Source organism: Mesoplodon densirostris, chromosome 2, assembly GCF_025265405.1.
Source record: "Mesoplodon densirostris isolate mMesDen1 chromosome 2, mMesDen1 primary haplotype, whole genome shotgun sequence".
NCBI lineage: Eukaryota > Metazoa > Chordata > Mammalia > Artiodactyla > Ziphiidae > Mesoplodon > Mesoplodon densirostris.
The window spans coordinates 8,500,678-8,513,895 of NC_082662.1; the positions used below are offsets into that span (position 1 = coordinate 8,500,678).

Genomic DNA, 13,218 nt, shown 5'->3' on the forward strand with positions numbered 1-13,218 from the left:
GTGGCGGCATGTGGGATCTTCCCGGACCGGGGCACGAACCCGTGTTCCCTGCCTCGGCAGGCGGACTCCCAACCACTGCGCCACCAGGGAAGCCCCCAAGATAATTTATAAAGCACATTTCAAACAAGTAGAAGTTGTTTTGTTTTTTCTTTTGAAGTATAGTCGATTTACGATGTTGTGTTAGTTTCAGGTGTAAATAAGTACAAGTTTTGACAACCAGTACTATCAAGCTGAAACCCAGAGATGAACTCCACTAGGAGTGGGAGAACTCCAGGGTCCAGCCTCCCTCTGGCCTTAGCAGTTCTCTTCCTGAAGGAGTTACTTACCTTCCTCAAGACTGTGTTTGCTGGTCTTCCCAACTGGCCTGAAAACTTCTGGGAGAAGGGACAGACCTTGTGGTTTTGTCCCTGTGTGACCTCTCTCCAGTTTCTGCACACTCAGCTCTGCCCACTTGCTGCAGGCATCCCAGGCCCCACGGAGCCACCCACACTAAATGCCTCAGCCTCAATCTTGTCAGAGAGAATGGTCCAGGGAGGTGGACAGAGCACAGCTTCAGGATCTGACAAACCCTGGACAGTAATTTACGGGCAGTGTGACATGCTCAGGCAATTTACACGGCCTCTGAGCCTCAGTTCCTTCTTCTGCAAAATGGGGGTAGTGGGAATTCCCTGGCAGTCCAGTGGTTAGGACTCCATGCTTCCACTGCAGGGGGCACGGGTTCAATCCCTGCTCTGGGAGTAGTAAAATTGACTTCTCCCCCAAAATGAGTGGGTGGACTGTGATGACAGGCCTCTGTACTTCATCCAGTGTTTGGAAACCTTAGTGACCGTCAGGGGCCATCTGTCCAGCTTCATCCCCTGTGTGTTGAGCTACCCCTGGGGGTGGGTAGAGGTCACTCATTCTGACTGCCTCCACTCCCTCCTTTCTATCTCCCCAAGTTGGTTCAGGTATAATCTGCTCAATATGAACAGCAGGTATCAGAGATGGATGGGCAGGACTCAATATTTATTCCCTAGGAGGCTATAAGAAGCAGGAGGCACCAACTCCCGACCCAGACTGCCTGGGTTCAAATCCCAGCTCCACCATCTACCAGCCCTGTGAGCTTGGGCAAGGTTACTTAACCTCTGTGCCTCAGTTTCCTCATCTATAAAACAGGAATGATAACAATGACACCTACCCTATAGGGTTATTCTGAGGATTAAATGAGTTAATGCATAAGTATAGAGCGCTTTGCTAGTACTGCATTTCATTGAATCTGATACACTGGTACACTAGGAAATTAAGATTGTTGCCAATTAAACTAGGACATATCATCAGTGGAACTGGAACTGAAATCACATATTGATTTCAGAAATGTGAACCATAACATATGTCAAAATAGATGAAGTACACTTTTATTATTAGCGTACTTAGCTGGAATACAATAGCATTAGAATTAGGGGTCAAATCCCAGATTCACCATTTACTACCTGGGTGACCTTATTTATGCAAGATCCTGAGCCTCTCTGCGCCTCAGTTTCCTCCTCACCTGTATGTGCGGATAACATCAGTAGCACCTACCATACATGACTCTTGAGGTAATTAAATACGTGAGGACTTAGGAAGTACCTGGTACACAGTAGGCACTATGATTGGTATTATTTAGAACAACGTTATTCTCTCCAGGTGTGGAGGTTGGCTGGGGAGAGAAGAGAGGACGAACCTGGCTGGCTTTTTAGATAGAAAGGTCTTGGCCTCCGCGTCCCTCCCCAGTCTCGCAACGGTCAGGAGGGCCCAGGTGCCCCGCCCCAACCCGGCGCCCCGCCCCCGCCCCCGCCTCGCCCCGCCCGGCCCGGCCCGGCCCCTGAGCTAGTCTCGCGCACTTTTAAAGTGCGCGAGCTCAGGCCGAGACCCAGGGCCGGCGGATGGTAGGGCGAAGCCATCTATTATGCTACGTGGGGGGAGCTAAAAGCCTACGCCTCCAGATGTTTTTCCATTTTTAGCTTTTCAGGCCCAGATTCTGGTCCCCTTTTAGCCTTCAAATCAGCCCCCTATACTCTGACTCCGAGAAGGGCGTTCTGATTCTCTGGGGAAAGGGTCGTTGTGTCTCTGTGCGGCGGCCTCCCCCTCTGGACGGGAAACCGGTGGGAGAGGACGACGGCCGGAGGAGGGAGGAGGCGGCCCTAGCGCCATTTTGTGGGAGCGAAGTGGTCGCTGGGCTGCTCTTGGATTCCTCGCTGCTTCAGTTTCTCTGTCGGGCTTCCTAGCAGCGGCCTAGCGGGTGAGTCGCAGACGCTTCTCACTGAGGATGCCCTGTGTGCCTCGGCTCCCGCAGTGGGGCGGCCCCCGCCCCGGGAAAGGAGCCGTGGGGCCGGGCCTGCCTCATTCTGCCCGAGCGGGCTCGCGTGGGAGCGAAGTTAGGGCCTGGCGCGGGGTGGCAGCCGGCGCCGAAGCAGGGACGCCGGGCCCGCGGAGCCGTGCAGCCCGAGGCAGAGGTTTGTCCTGGCTGCTTCCGGGCCCGGGCACTGTTTTGTGTCTTCGTACTTTGCGCCAGCACAGCGTTTAGGCCTGGTGCCCCAGCGGTCCCACCCCGGCCGCGCTTAAAAACTCCTCCCACGGTTGTCACGCACTGGCTTCTGGGAGGTGGTGGCCCGCGTCGCGAAGGACCTGTCGCCGCTGTCATTGCGGCTCAAGTTTGGAGAGCCCCCAGAAGTCCCCAGATTTGGAACAGGGAGGCACTTTCCCCTTGTTCTCTTCATCTCGTTCACTGCTCCTATTTAGTCCTCCAGACTCAGTTTCTGCCTCGCTTTCTTAGGGAAATCCACTTTGACGTTCCCCTCACACACATCTCAACCAGTTTAGTTTCTTCCCAGTCCCCAAGACTACTCCTTTCTAGTAGCATAATCACGATTGTAATAAAATAATTGTTTGCTTGCTTTCTCCTGCTTATCTCCCCCTTTGCAACCAGCATGCCAGCTGGGACTGTGGTTTCACACACAGTTAATAGTTGCAGCACCTGATGGTTAGTAGGCACTCATCAAATAATGGATGAATGAAATAGCAAGGCATTACATTTTAATAGGAATAGCTATCCTTGCCTGTACCTCCTCATTTTTCAGGGATAACCCACACCTATAAGAATCCAAACACGGAGAATTTTTCTGGAAGTCAGAACAATGACATGGTAGTGGTATTAGCTGGGATAATTACTTTGACACAATTACTTTGACACAAGTGTTGGTCATTCGTATCTCTTTCCCATTTAAGCAAGACAAGCAAAGATGTCCGAATATATTCGGGTAACCGAAGATGAGAATGACGAGCCCATTGAAATACCATCAGAAGACGATGGGACAGTGCTGCTGTCCACAGTTACAGCCCAGTTTCCAGGGGCATGTGGGCTTCGCTACAGGAATCCTGTGTCTCAATGTATGAGAGGTGTCCGTCTGGTAGAAGGAATTCTGCACGCCCCTGATGCTGGCTGGGGGAACCTGGTGTATGTTGTCAACTATCCCAAAGGTTTGTTGCCATTTGATTTTGCAGTGATGCTAAAGTATAAAGTAGAGGTTTGTGTCTCGTTCTAAGTCATAGGTCATGGCCTCTTCATGGTGAACCGTCTCCTGTAGCCCAAGTGTTTCTTTAAATGTTACCGTCAGACAAGTTTGAAAGACCACTAGTTTAAATTAGTGAAAATTGGAAATGACAGGACATTTTAAAAAAACTATGTGTTAGAACAATTATCTGGACTAACGTTGCTCAGCTAATGCGAAATTTAAGGAATTAAGAATGCTTTGCAGTTGTTATCAGTCTGTTGTAAACAGATTTTTCTGAAGGGCCTCAGTATTTTGGTTTGGTCTTTGTCCTTGCAGGCTTACATCATTCATCCAGCTAATCTTTTTTTTCCTCCTTAAATGAACATCAGTTGCAGTAGCCCAAACCTTGAATTAGTGCAGTCGTAATTATAATTGTGGGTTCTGGTCTTATTCTCACTGCCCCTTATCAGTGATGTTTTTAATCTAAAAGGAAGCATGATGATGTAGAAGTGAGCCAGGGAAATGAGGTACATTTTAGCAGTAGGAGTGTGCTAGTTGGTAGATCTCTCTGTTACTTTTTTTTTTCTTTTTGCGGTACGCGGGCCTCTCCCTGTTGCGGCCTCTCCCGCCGTGGAGCACAGGCTCTGGACGCGCAGGCCCAGCGGCCATGGCTCACGGGCCCAGCCGCTCTGCGGCATGTGGGATCTTCCCGGACCGGGGCACGAACCCGTGTCCCCTGCATCGGCAGGCGGACTCTCAACCACTGCACCACCAGGGAAGCCCGTGTCTATTACTTTTATTGTAACGTAATATTGCAACAAAGTCATATTATTTGGTCAGTATTTAAGACGTTGCATCAAGAAATTTTTTTATATATCAAGAAAATTGTTAATAGCATCAACTTCATTTTTTTTTTTTTTAGTATGTAGTTTCTTGATCCATTGGCTGTAGGTTAATATTTACCCAAACTTAAAATGTCATTTATATAGTAATGTGTCGATGTAGGTTCATGGTTGTAACAAACGTACCACCCTGGTGGGGGATATTGATGCTGGGGGGACTCTGCAGGTGTGGGGAGCGGGGGTATATGGGAAGTCTCTACCTTCCTCAGATTTGCTGTGAACCTGACAGTACTCCAAAAAATGGTCTGTGTGTCTGAATGTCATTTAGTTCCTCTTCCAAATACTGATTTTTTAAAATAACCTTAGGTTTCCTTTCTTTTTTAAAAAAATTTATTTATATTTATTTATTTTTGGCTGCATTGGGTCTTCGTTGCTTTGCGCGAGCTTTCTCTAGTTATGGTGAGCGGGGGCTAGTCTTCGTTGCGGTGCGTGGGCTTCTCATTGCGTTGGCTTCTCTTGTTGTGGAGCACGGGCTCAAGGCGCGTGGGCTTCAGTAGTTGTGGCCCATGGGCTTAGTTGCTCCACGGCATGTGGGATCTTCCTGGACCAGGGCTCGAACCCATGTCTCCTGCATTGGCAGGCGGATTCTTAACCACTGCACCACCAGGGAAGCCCAGGTTTCTTTTTTATTACAAAAGTAACGCGAGTTCATTGCTGAAAGTTTAGAAACAAAACAAAAAGAAAGAAAATTGAAATCACCCTTAAATCCACAGCTGGAGATAAAAGTTGCTAATTTTTTAGTAGTCTTCAAGTTATAGGCCTTAAAATAATCAAGCAAATATATTTAATAGGCACAAAGATAGTATCACAGTTATTCAACCTGTTTTTTTTCTTCCTTAATGTATTTTAAAGTGAAAGTGAAGTAATTTTTGTTCTGATACACCTTTTGAGAGGAGAGAACATACAATTGTAATCTTGAGACATTATGGAACCAGAGGTTGGAATCCCTGGATTGGCTCTAGAAAAGCACCTTAGCCACTTACTCAATTCTTATTCTGTCTGTGAGAGCTAACATCACTCTTTGGCGAAAGTTTCCAGCGTCTTAACTGTTCTGAGAATGTTTTTACTTCTCATTTCTAGATGAAGAGGGTGTGTGTTTTAAGAAGCGTTTAATGAAAGTTCTGAAAGGTTTCTGCTCATTTTGTTTAGATAACAAAAGGAAAATGGATGAAACAGATGCTTCATCAGCAGTGAAAGTGAAAAGAGCAGTCCAGAAAACATCTGATTTAATAGTGTTGGGCCTCCCGTGGAAAACAACTGAACAGGATCTCAAAGAATATTTTAGTACCTTTGGAGAAGTTCTTATGGTTCAGGTAAACTTTGATTTCATTTAACAGTTTTTCTTTTGCAGTGAATGAACACCCAGAATTCCTGTTGTTTTAGTGACGCTGCCTTTCATGTTCAGTAGATGATATATTTTTTTATGTTTTCTTTCTTTTTTTTTCCCCAAATAAATTTATTTATTTATTTATTTTTGGCTGCATTGGGTTTTCTTTGCTGCATGCGGGCTTTTTCTAGTTGCGGCGAGCAGGGGCTACTCTTCGTTGCGGGGTGCAGGCTTCTCACTGCGGTAGCTTCTCTTGTTGCAGAGCATGGGCTCTGGGCGCACTGGCTTCAGTAGTTGTGGCACATGGGCTCAGTAGTTGGGGCTCACGGGCTCCAGAACGCAGGCTCAGTAGTTGGGGCACACGGGCTTAGTTTCTCTGCGGCATGTGGGATATTCCCGGAGCAGGTCTCGAACCCATGTCCCCTGCATTGGCAGGCGGATTCTTAACCACTGCGCCACCAGGGAAGTCGCGATGATATTTTTAATATTTGTTATGTGTATACGTAAGAAATTTGGTTTATACTATTTCCCTTCACGTATGTGCTCTGAGTTGATTACGTGTGTGTGTGGTTTTAGTAAATTTAAATGATTTGTTTCTAGGTTAAGAAAGATATTAAAACTGGTCATTCAAAAGGGTTTGGCTTTGTTCGTTTTACGGAATATGAAACCCAGGTGAAAGTAATGTCACAGCGACATATGATAGATGGACGATGGTGTGACTGTAAACTTCCAAATTCTAAGGTACTCTATTTTTTTTTCTCTGCTTTGGCCATTTTTGCTGACAGACTTACTTAGAAGACACTGTAAAATAAAACATTACGGTTGGAAAATGTAGTGGCAGGGTGTGTTCTTGAAATCTTTTGCCTTGTTAAAGTCTCAGGATCTTAATGCATGCTGAATATTTTATATGTTTGTTTGAAATATTCAGTTCATTGCTCCTCCAAACTAAAATGTTTTTCGTTTTGTTCTTCCTTTTTCTCTTGTTATTTTTAGTGATTTAACAATTTCTTACATAGTTACATGTTAATAAAGACAATTAGAATATGTTAATCTTTTTAAAAAGCCTAACTTGTTCCAAGCAAGCAAGACTTGCTTATTTGGAACATTATCATCTTTGCCAAGACATTTCTCAATCATCAACTTTCCTTAATCCAAATATACTTTCATCAAAGTATAAGACACTGATGAAAGAAATTAAAGATGGTACACATGGGCTTCCCTGGTGGCGCAGTGGTTGAGAGTCCGCCTGCTGATGCAGGGGACACGGGTTCGTGCCCTGGTCCGGGAAGATCCCACATGCCGTGGAGCAGCTAGGCCCGTGAGCCATGGCCACTGAGCCTGCGCATCCGGAGCCTGTGCTCCGCAACGGGAGAGGCCACAACAGTAAGAGGCCCGCGTGCCGCAAAAAAAAAAAAAAAAAAAAAAAAAAGATGATACATACAGATGGAGAGATACACCATGTTCTTGGATTGGGACATCTTGGATTGGAACAGTCAACACTGTGAAAATGACTATACTACCCAAAGCAATCTACAGATTCAATGCAATCCCTATCAAACTGCCAATGGCATTTTTCACAGAACTAGAACAAAAAATTTCACAATTTGTATGGAAACACGAAAGACCCTGAATAACCAAAGCAATCCTGAGAAAGAAAAACGGAGCTGGAGGAATCAGGCTCCTGGACTTCAGACTGTACTACAAAGCTACAGTAATCAAGACAATATGGTACTGGCACAAAAACAGAAATATAGATCAGTGGAACAGGATAGAAGGCCCAGAGATAAACCCACGCACCTATGGTCACCTTATCTTTGACAAAGGAGGCAAGAATATACAGTGGAGAAAAGACAGCCTCTTCAATAAGTGGTGCTGGGAAAACTGGACAGCTACATGTAAAAGAATGAATTTAGAACACTCCCTATTACCATACACAAAAATAAACTCAGTGGATTAAAGACCTAAATGTAAGGCCAGAAACTATAAAACTCTTAGAGGAAAACATAGGCAGAACACTCTGTGACATAAATCACAGCAAGATCCTTTTTGACCCACCTCCTAGAGAAATGGAAATAAAAACAAAAATGAACAAATGGGACCTAATGAAACTTAAAAGCTTTTGCACAGCAAAGGAAACCATAAACGACGAAAAGACAACCCTCAGAATGGGAGAAAATATTTTTAAATGAAGCAACTGACAAAGGATTAATCTCCAAAATTTACAAGCAGCTCATGCAGCTCAATATCAAAAAAAAAAAAGGAATCCAAAATTGGGCAGAAGACCTAAATAGACACATCTCCGAAGAAGATGTACAGATTGCCAACAAACACACGAAAGGATGCTCAACATCCCTAATCATTAGAGAAATGCAGGTCAAAACTGCAGTGAGGTATCACCTCACATCAGTCAGAATGGCCATCATCAAAAAATCTACAAACAATAAATGCTGGAGAGGGTGTAGAGAAAAGGGAACCCTCTTGCACTGTTGGTGAGAATGTAAATTGATACAGCCACTATGGAGAAGAGTATGGAGGTTCCTTAAAAAACTAAAAATAGAACTACCATACAACCCAGCAATCCCACTACTGGGCATATACCCTGAGAAAACCATAATTCAAAAAGAGTCATGTACCACAATGTTCATTGCAGCTCTATTTACAATAGCCAGGACATGGAAGCAACCTAAGTGTCCATCAACAGATGAATGGATAAAGAAGATGTGGCACATATATACATTGGAATATTACTCAGCCATAAAAAGAAATGAAATTGAGTTATTTGTAGTGAGGTGGATGGACCTAGAGTCTGTCATACAGAGTGAAGTAAGTCAGAAACAGAAAAATAACCGTATGCCAACACATATATATGGAATCTAAAAAAAAAAGGTTCTGAAGAACCCAGGGGCAGGACAGGAATAAAGACATAGACGTACAGGATGGACTTGAGGACATGGGGATGAGGAAGGGTAAGCTGGGACGAAGTGAGAGAGTGGCATGGATGTATATACACTACCAAAGGTAAAATAGATAGCTAGTGGGAAGCAGCTGCATAGCACAGGGAGATCAGCTTGGTGCTTTGTGACTACCTAGAGGAGTGGGATAGGGAGAGTGGGAGGGAGATGCAAGAGGGAGGAGATATGGGGACATGTATATGTGTAGAGCTGATTCACTTTGTTATAAAGCAGAAACTAACCATTGTAAAGCAATTATAGTCAAAGATGTTTAAACATATGTATATACTTTCATCAACTTTAAACTTTAAAACTTATTCTTCACTGAAGTCTTACAAGAAGAAGTGCTAATGCAAAAAATAAGAATGTACCTACTTTTTAATGACTCACCTAATATAAAAGGCAGATAGGTTGTATTATATCCTCTACCATAATGCTGTTTTCATTGCTCATAAAATATTTCTGATGGTTTTCTTCCTTTCAATTTGACCAGCAAAGCCCAGATGAGCCTTTGAGAAGCAGAAAGGTGTTTGTTGGGCGTTGTACGGAAGACATGACTGCTGATGAGTTGCGGCAGTTTTTTTGCCAGTACGGAGAAGTGGTAGATGTCTTCATTCCCAAACCGTTCAGGGCTTTTGCCTTTGTTACGTTTGCAGATGATCAGGTATTTTCTCTTAATAATTTTGTCCCAGCTAATTAGGTAATTTCTGTGGAACTTTGCCCTTCCAGCTAATTGTCACCCTTAGCTAATCTCTCTGACCTTGTACGCTGTGGGGTATATGGGCCTAAACATTTGTGATAAACCCCTTAGATATTTTTTTAGTACGTGAGGTTTAAGTGGGGATGTTACATGTCCTTTGAAAAAGAACTAAAAAATCCCTGCTGCCATTACTAAAGCTAAAGGCTATTTTATGGTTTTAAATAAATAAGTGTTCATTGCTTACTTTTTCTCCAGTTTAGATGATGGCTTGAAATCTAAGTTTTATTGCTACTTTGATGTATGAGTCAGTGGTTTAATCTCCTTTATTTACATCCCTTATTTTTTTGTAGGTTGCCCAGTCTCTTTGTGGAGAGGACTTGATCATTAAAGGAATCAGCGTACATATATCCAATGCTGAACCTAAACACAATAGCAATAGACAGTTAGAAAGAAGTGGAAGATTTGGTGGTAATCCAGGTGGCTTTGGGAATCAGGGTGGATTTGGTAACAGTAGAGGGGGTGGAGCTGGTTTGGGAAACAATCAAGGTAGTAATATGGGTGGAGGGATGAACTTTGGTGCTTTTAGCATTAATCCAGCAATGATGGCTGCAGCCCAGGCAGCTCTGCAGAGCAGCTGGGGTATGATGGGCATGTTAGCCAGTCAGCAGAACCAGTCAGGCCCATCAGGTAATAACCAAAGCCAAGGCAACATGCAGAGGGAGCCGAATCAGGCTTTTGGTTCTGGAAATAACTCTTACAGTGGTTCTAATTCAGGTGCAGCAATTGGTTGGGGATCAGCATCAAATGCAGGGTCAGGCAGTGGTTTTAATGGAGGCTTTGGCTCAAGCATGGATTCTAAATCTTCTGGCTGGGCAATGTAGACATTGGGTTATCGTTGGTATAAACTGGTGGGAATTCAGATTTTTCTAAACTCATGGTAAGTATATTGTAAAATACGTATGTACTAAGAATTTTCAAAATTGGTTTGTTCAGTGTGGAGTATATTCAGCAGTATTTTTGACATTTTTCTTTAGAAAAAGAGGAAGAGCTAAAGGAATTTTATAAGTTTTGTTACATAAAGGGTTGAAATATTGAGTGTTTGAAAGTGAACTGCTGTTTGCCTGATTGGTAAACCAACACACTACAATTGATATCAAAAGGTTTCTCCTGTAATATTTTATCCCTGGACTTGTCAAGTGAATTCTTTGCATGTTCAAAATGGAAACCATTGGTTAGAACTACATTCTTCTCTCCTTGTTTTAATTTGAACCCCACCATACGGATTTTTTCCTTAGGAAAATCTCCTTTTTGGAGATCATGGTGTCACAGTGTTTGGTTCTTTTGTTTTTTGTTTTTGTTTTTTAACACTTGTCTCCCTTCATATACAAAAGTACAATATGAAGCCTTCATTTAATCTCTGCAGTTCATCTCATTTCAAATGTTTATGGAAGAAGCACTTCATTGAAAGTAGTGCTGTAAATATTCTGCCATAGGAATACTTCTGTCTACATGCTTTCTCATTCAAGAATTCGTCATCACGCTGCACAGGCTGTGTCTTTGACGGTGGGTGTCCCATTTTTATCCGCTACTCTTTATTTCATGGAGTCGTATCAACGCTATGAACGCAAGGCTGTGATATGGAACCAGAAGGCTGTTTGAACTTTTGAAACCTTGTGTGGGATTGATGGTGGTGCCGAGGCATGAAAGGCTAGTATGAGCGAGAAAAGGAGAGAGCGCGTGCAGAGACTTGGTGGTGCATAATGGATATTTTTTAACTTGGAGAGATGTGTCTCTCAATCCCTGTGGCTTTGGTGAGAGAGTGTGCAGAGAGCAATGATAGCAAATAATGTACGAATGTTTTTTGCATTCAAAGGACATCCACATCTGTTGGAAGACTTTAAGTGAGTTTTGTTCTTAGATAACCCACGTTAGCTGAATGTGTTAAGTGAAACGATACTTGTATTTCCCCTACCCCTTTGTCAACTGCTGTGAATGCTGTATGGTGTGTGTTCTCTTCTGTTATTGATCTGTAAGTGTGGTAATGTGAACTGAAGCTGATGGGTTGAGAAGATGGACTGAGCTTGTGGTGTGCTTTGCAGGAGTACTTGGAAGCAGAGTTCACCAGTGAGCTCGGGGTGTCTCACAATAGGGTGGAAGTTCTAATGTCTGTTAGCTACCCATAAGAATGCTGTTTGCTGCAGTTCTGTGTCCTGTGCTTGGATGCTTTTTATAAGAGTTGTCAATGTTGGAAATTCTTAAATAAAACTGATTTAAATAATATGTGTCTTTGTTTTGCAGCCCTGAATGCAAAGAATTCATAGCAGTTAATTCCCCTTTTTTGACCCTTTTGAGATGGAACTTTCATAAAGTTTCTTGGCAGTAGTTTATTTTGCTTCAAATAAACTTATTTGAAAAGTTGTCTCAAGTCAAATGGATTCATCACCTGTCATGCATTGACACCTGATACCCAGACTTAATTGCTATTTGTTCTTGCATTGTCCAAAGTGAAAAGTTTTTTTTTTCTTTTTAAATCTAGTTTTTAATAAGTCTGGGTGACCGCACCTAAAATGGTAAGCAGTACCCTCCAGCTTTTTCTTAGTGCCTCTGTGCATTTGGGTTATGTTCTATTTACATGGCCTGTTATAGATCTCCATTGGGAAATCATGCCTTCTAAAAATATTCTTATTTGGAGGAGTGGGCAAAACAATGTTAATTATTTTAAAATGCTTTGTAGCAAAGCCTATGAATTGAAGGGAATATCAATCAGCACCTTTCTAGTTGGGGATTTGAAAAGTGGAATTAATTGCAATAGGGATAAAGTAGAAGAAACCACAAATTATCTTGTGCCTGAAATCCATTAAGAAGCCTGATAGCTTTAAGAACTAGCAGGGTGGGTTGTCTCTCTGTGGAAGTGTTAAGTGAAATGGGCTTTGTCTTCCAAAGGTGGGGAAATAGAGTAATGTTGAATAAAATCGCTTATAAAACTCAGATTAGACTCTCACGATGCATTGTTAAGTATGTAAAAGCAATAATATATTCTCTATTGTACTTAAAATGTAACTAACTTCTATGAGAGTTGAGCTCCTTTTCTAATGGAAGAATGTAAGTTTTTGTGTTGATAATTTACCTGATGCCCTTATCTAATTAGATTATGATAAATAGGTTTGTCATTTTGCAAGTTACATGTTTTAAACTTATAAATGAAATCGTCCTTTAGACTTATGGTCGCCACATTGTTTTATTCTGTTTCCTCTGTAAAAGGATCTTGCGTTGTTTTAATTTTTTTTTTTTTCTGCATCTAAATTGCATGATTTCCAAACCCTGTACCATCTGAATTTTGCATTTTAGCACTTGCACTATTACTCAGCAGCAGTAACATGGTAACACTTAAAATGGTATTCGGGGACCTCCAAAGACTAAACTGACAAGCCTTCAAGGAGCCCAGGGGTAAGTTATCTTTGTCAATGGCATGGTTTTGATCCCTTATTTACACTTGTGTAAATCTAGTTACCAGTCTTAGAAGGCTTTCAGTGTTGACTAGCCTTCTGTTAACATGTTTATGGTACTACATAGCTATGGGTATTTAATTCTACCCTAAAGAAAAAAAGAAAATGAAGTTTAGACGTAAACTATTTGGCAAAGATTTGTTTTTAAAGTCTATTTGATCATCTAAATGCATTCATTCTAAAAAATTTTTTGAACCAGTTGAATAAAAATTTTTGTTGTCACCACAGTTTAGTGTCTGGAGTCTTACTGGAAAAACACAGTTTCTTTTTTTTTTTAATGTGACAAAGATGCTGGAAAGTTACCTTTAAAAAGTGAGTCT

The 13,218-nt window shown here is 42.4% G+C and overlaps 1 protein-coding gene across 2 annotated transcripts; it reads left to right on the forward strand.

The window, feature by feature from the left end:
* The first annotated feature begins 2,065 nt into the window (after positions 1-2,065).
* TARDBP (TAR DNA binding protein) lies at positions 2,066-11,670 on the forward strand. 2 transcript variants are annotated; one of them, XM_060088961.1, is made up of 6 exons: positions 2,066-2,260; positions 3,251-3,498; positions 5,564-5,727; positions 6,342-6,482; positions 9,186-9,356; positions 9,743-11,670. In XM_060088961.1, the coding sequence occupies exons 2-6, from the start codon at positions 3,261-3,263 to the stop codon at positions 10,271-10,273; spliced, it is 1,245 nt and encodes a 414-aa protein (XP_059944944.1). In that variant the 5' UTR covers positions 2,066-2,260; positions 3,251-3,260; the 3' UTR covers positions 10,274-11,670. The 2 variants fall into 2 exon arrangements, with proteins under 2 accessions (XP_059944944.1, XP_059944943.1); XM_060088960.1 differs by having other exon boundaries at positions 2,073-2,260; positions 3,247-3,498.
* Positions 11,671-13,218: the final 1,548 nt, after the last annotated feature.

Excerpts from the sequence above, each read along its gene's own strand:
- TARDBP (XM_060088961.1), top strand. The coding sequence starts at position 3,261 with ATGTCCGAATATATTCGGGTAACCGAAGATGAGAATGACGAGCCCATT. Across the intron at positions 5,728-6,341 it reads GAGAAGTTCTTATGGTTCAG|GTTAAGAAAGATATTAAAAC; the intron begins GTAAACTTTGAT and ends ATTTGTTTCTAG. Across the intron at positions 9,357-9,742 it reads TTACGTTTGCAGATGATCAG|GTTGCCCAGTCTCTTTGTGG; the intron begins GTATTTTCTCTT and ends ATTTTTTTGTAG.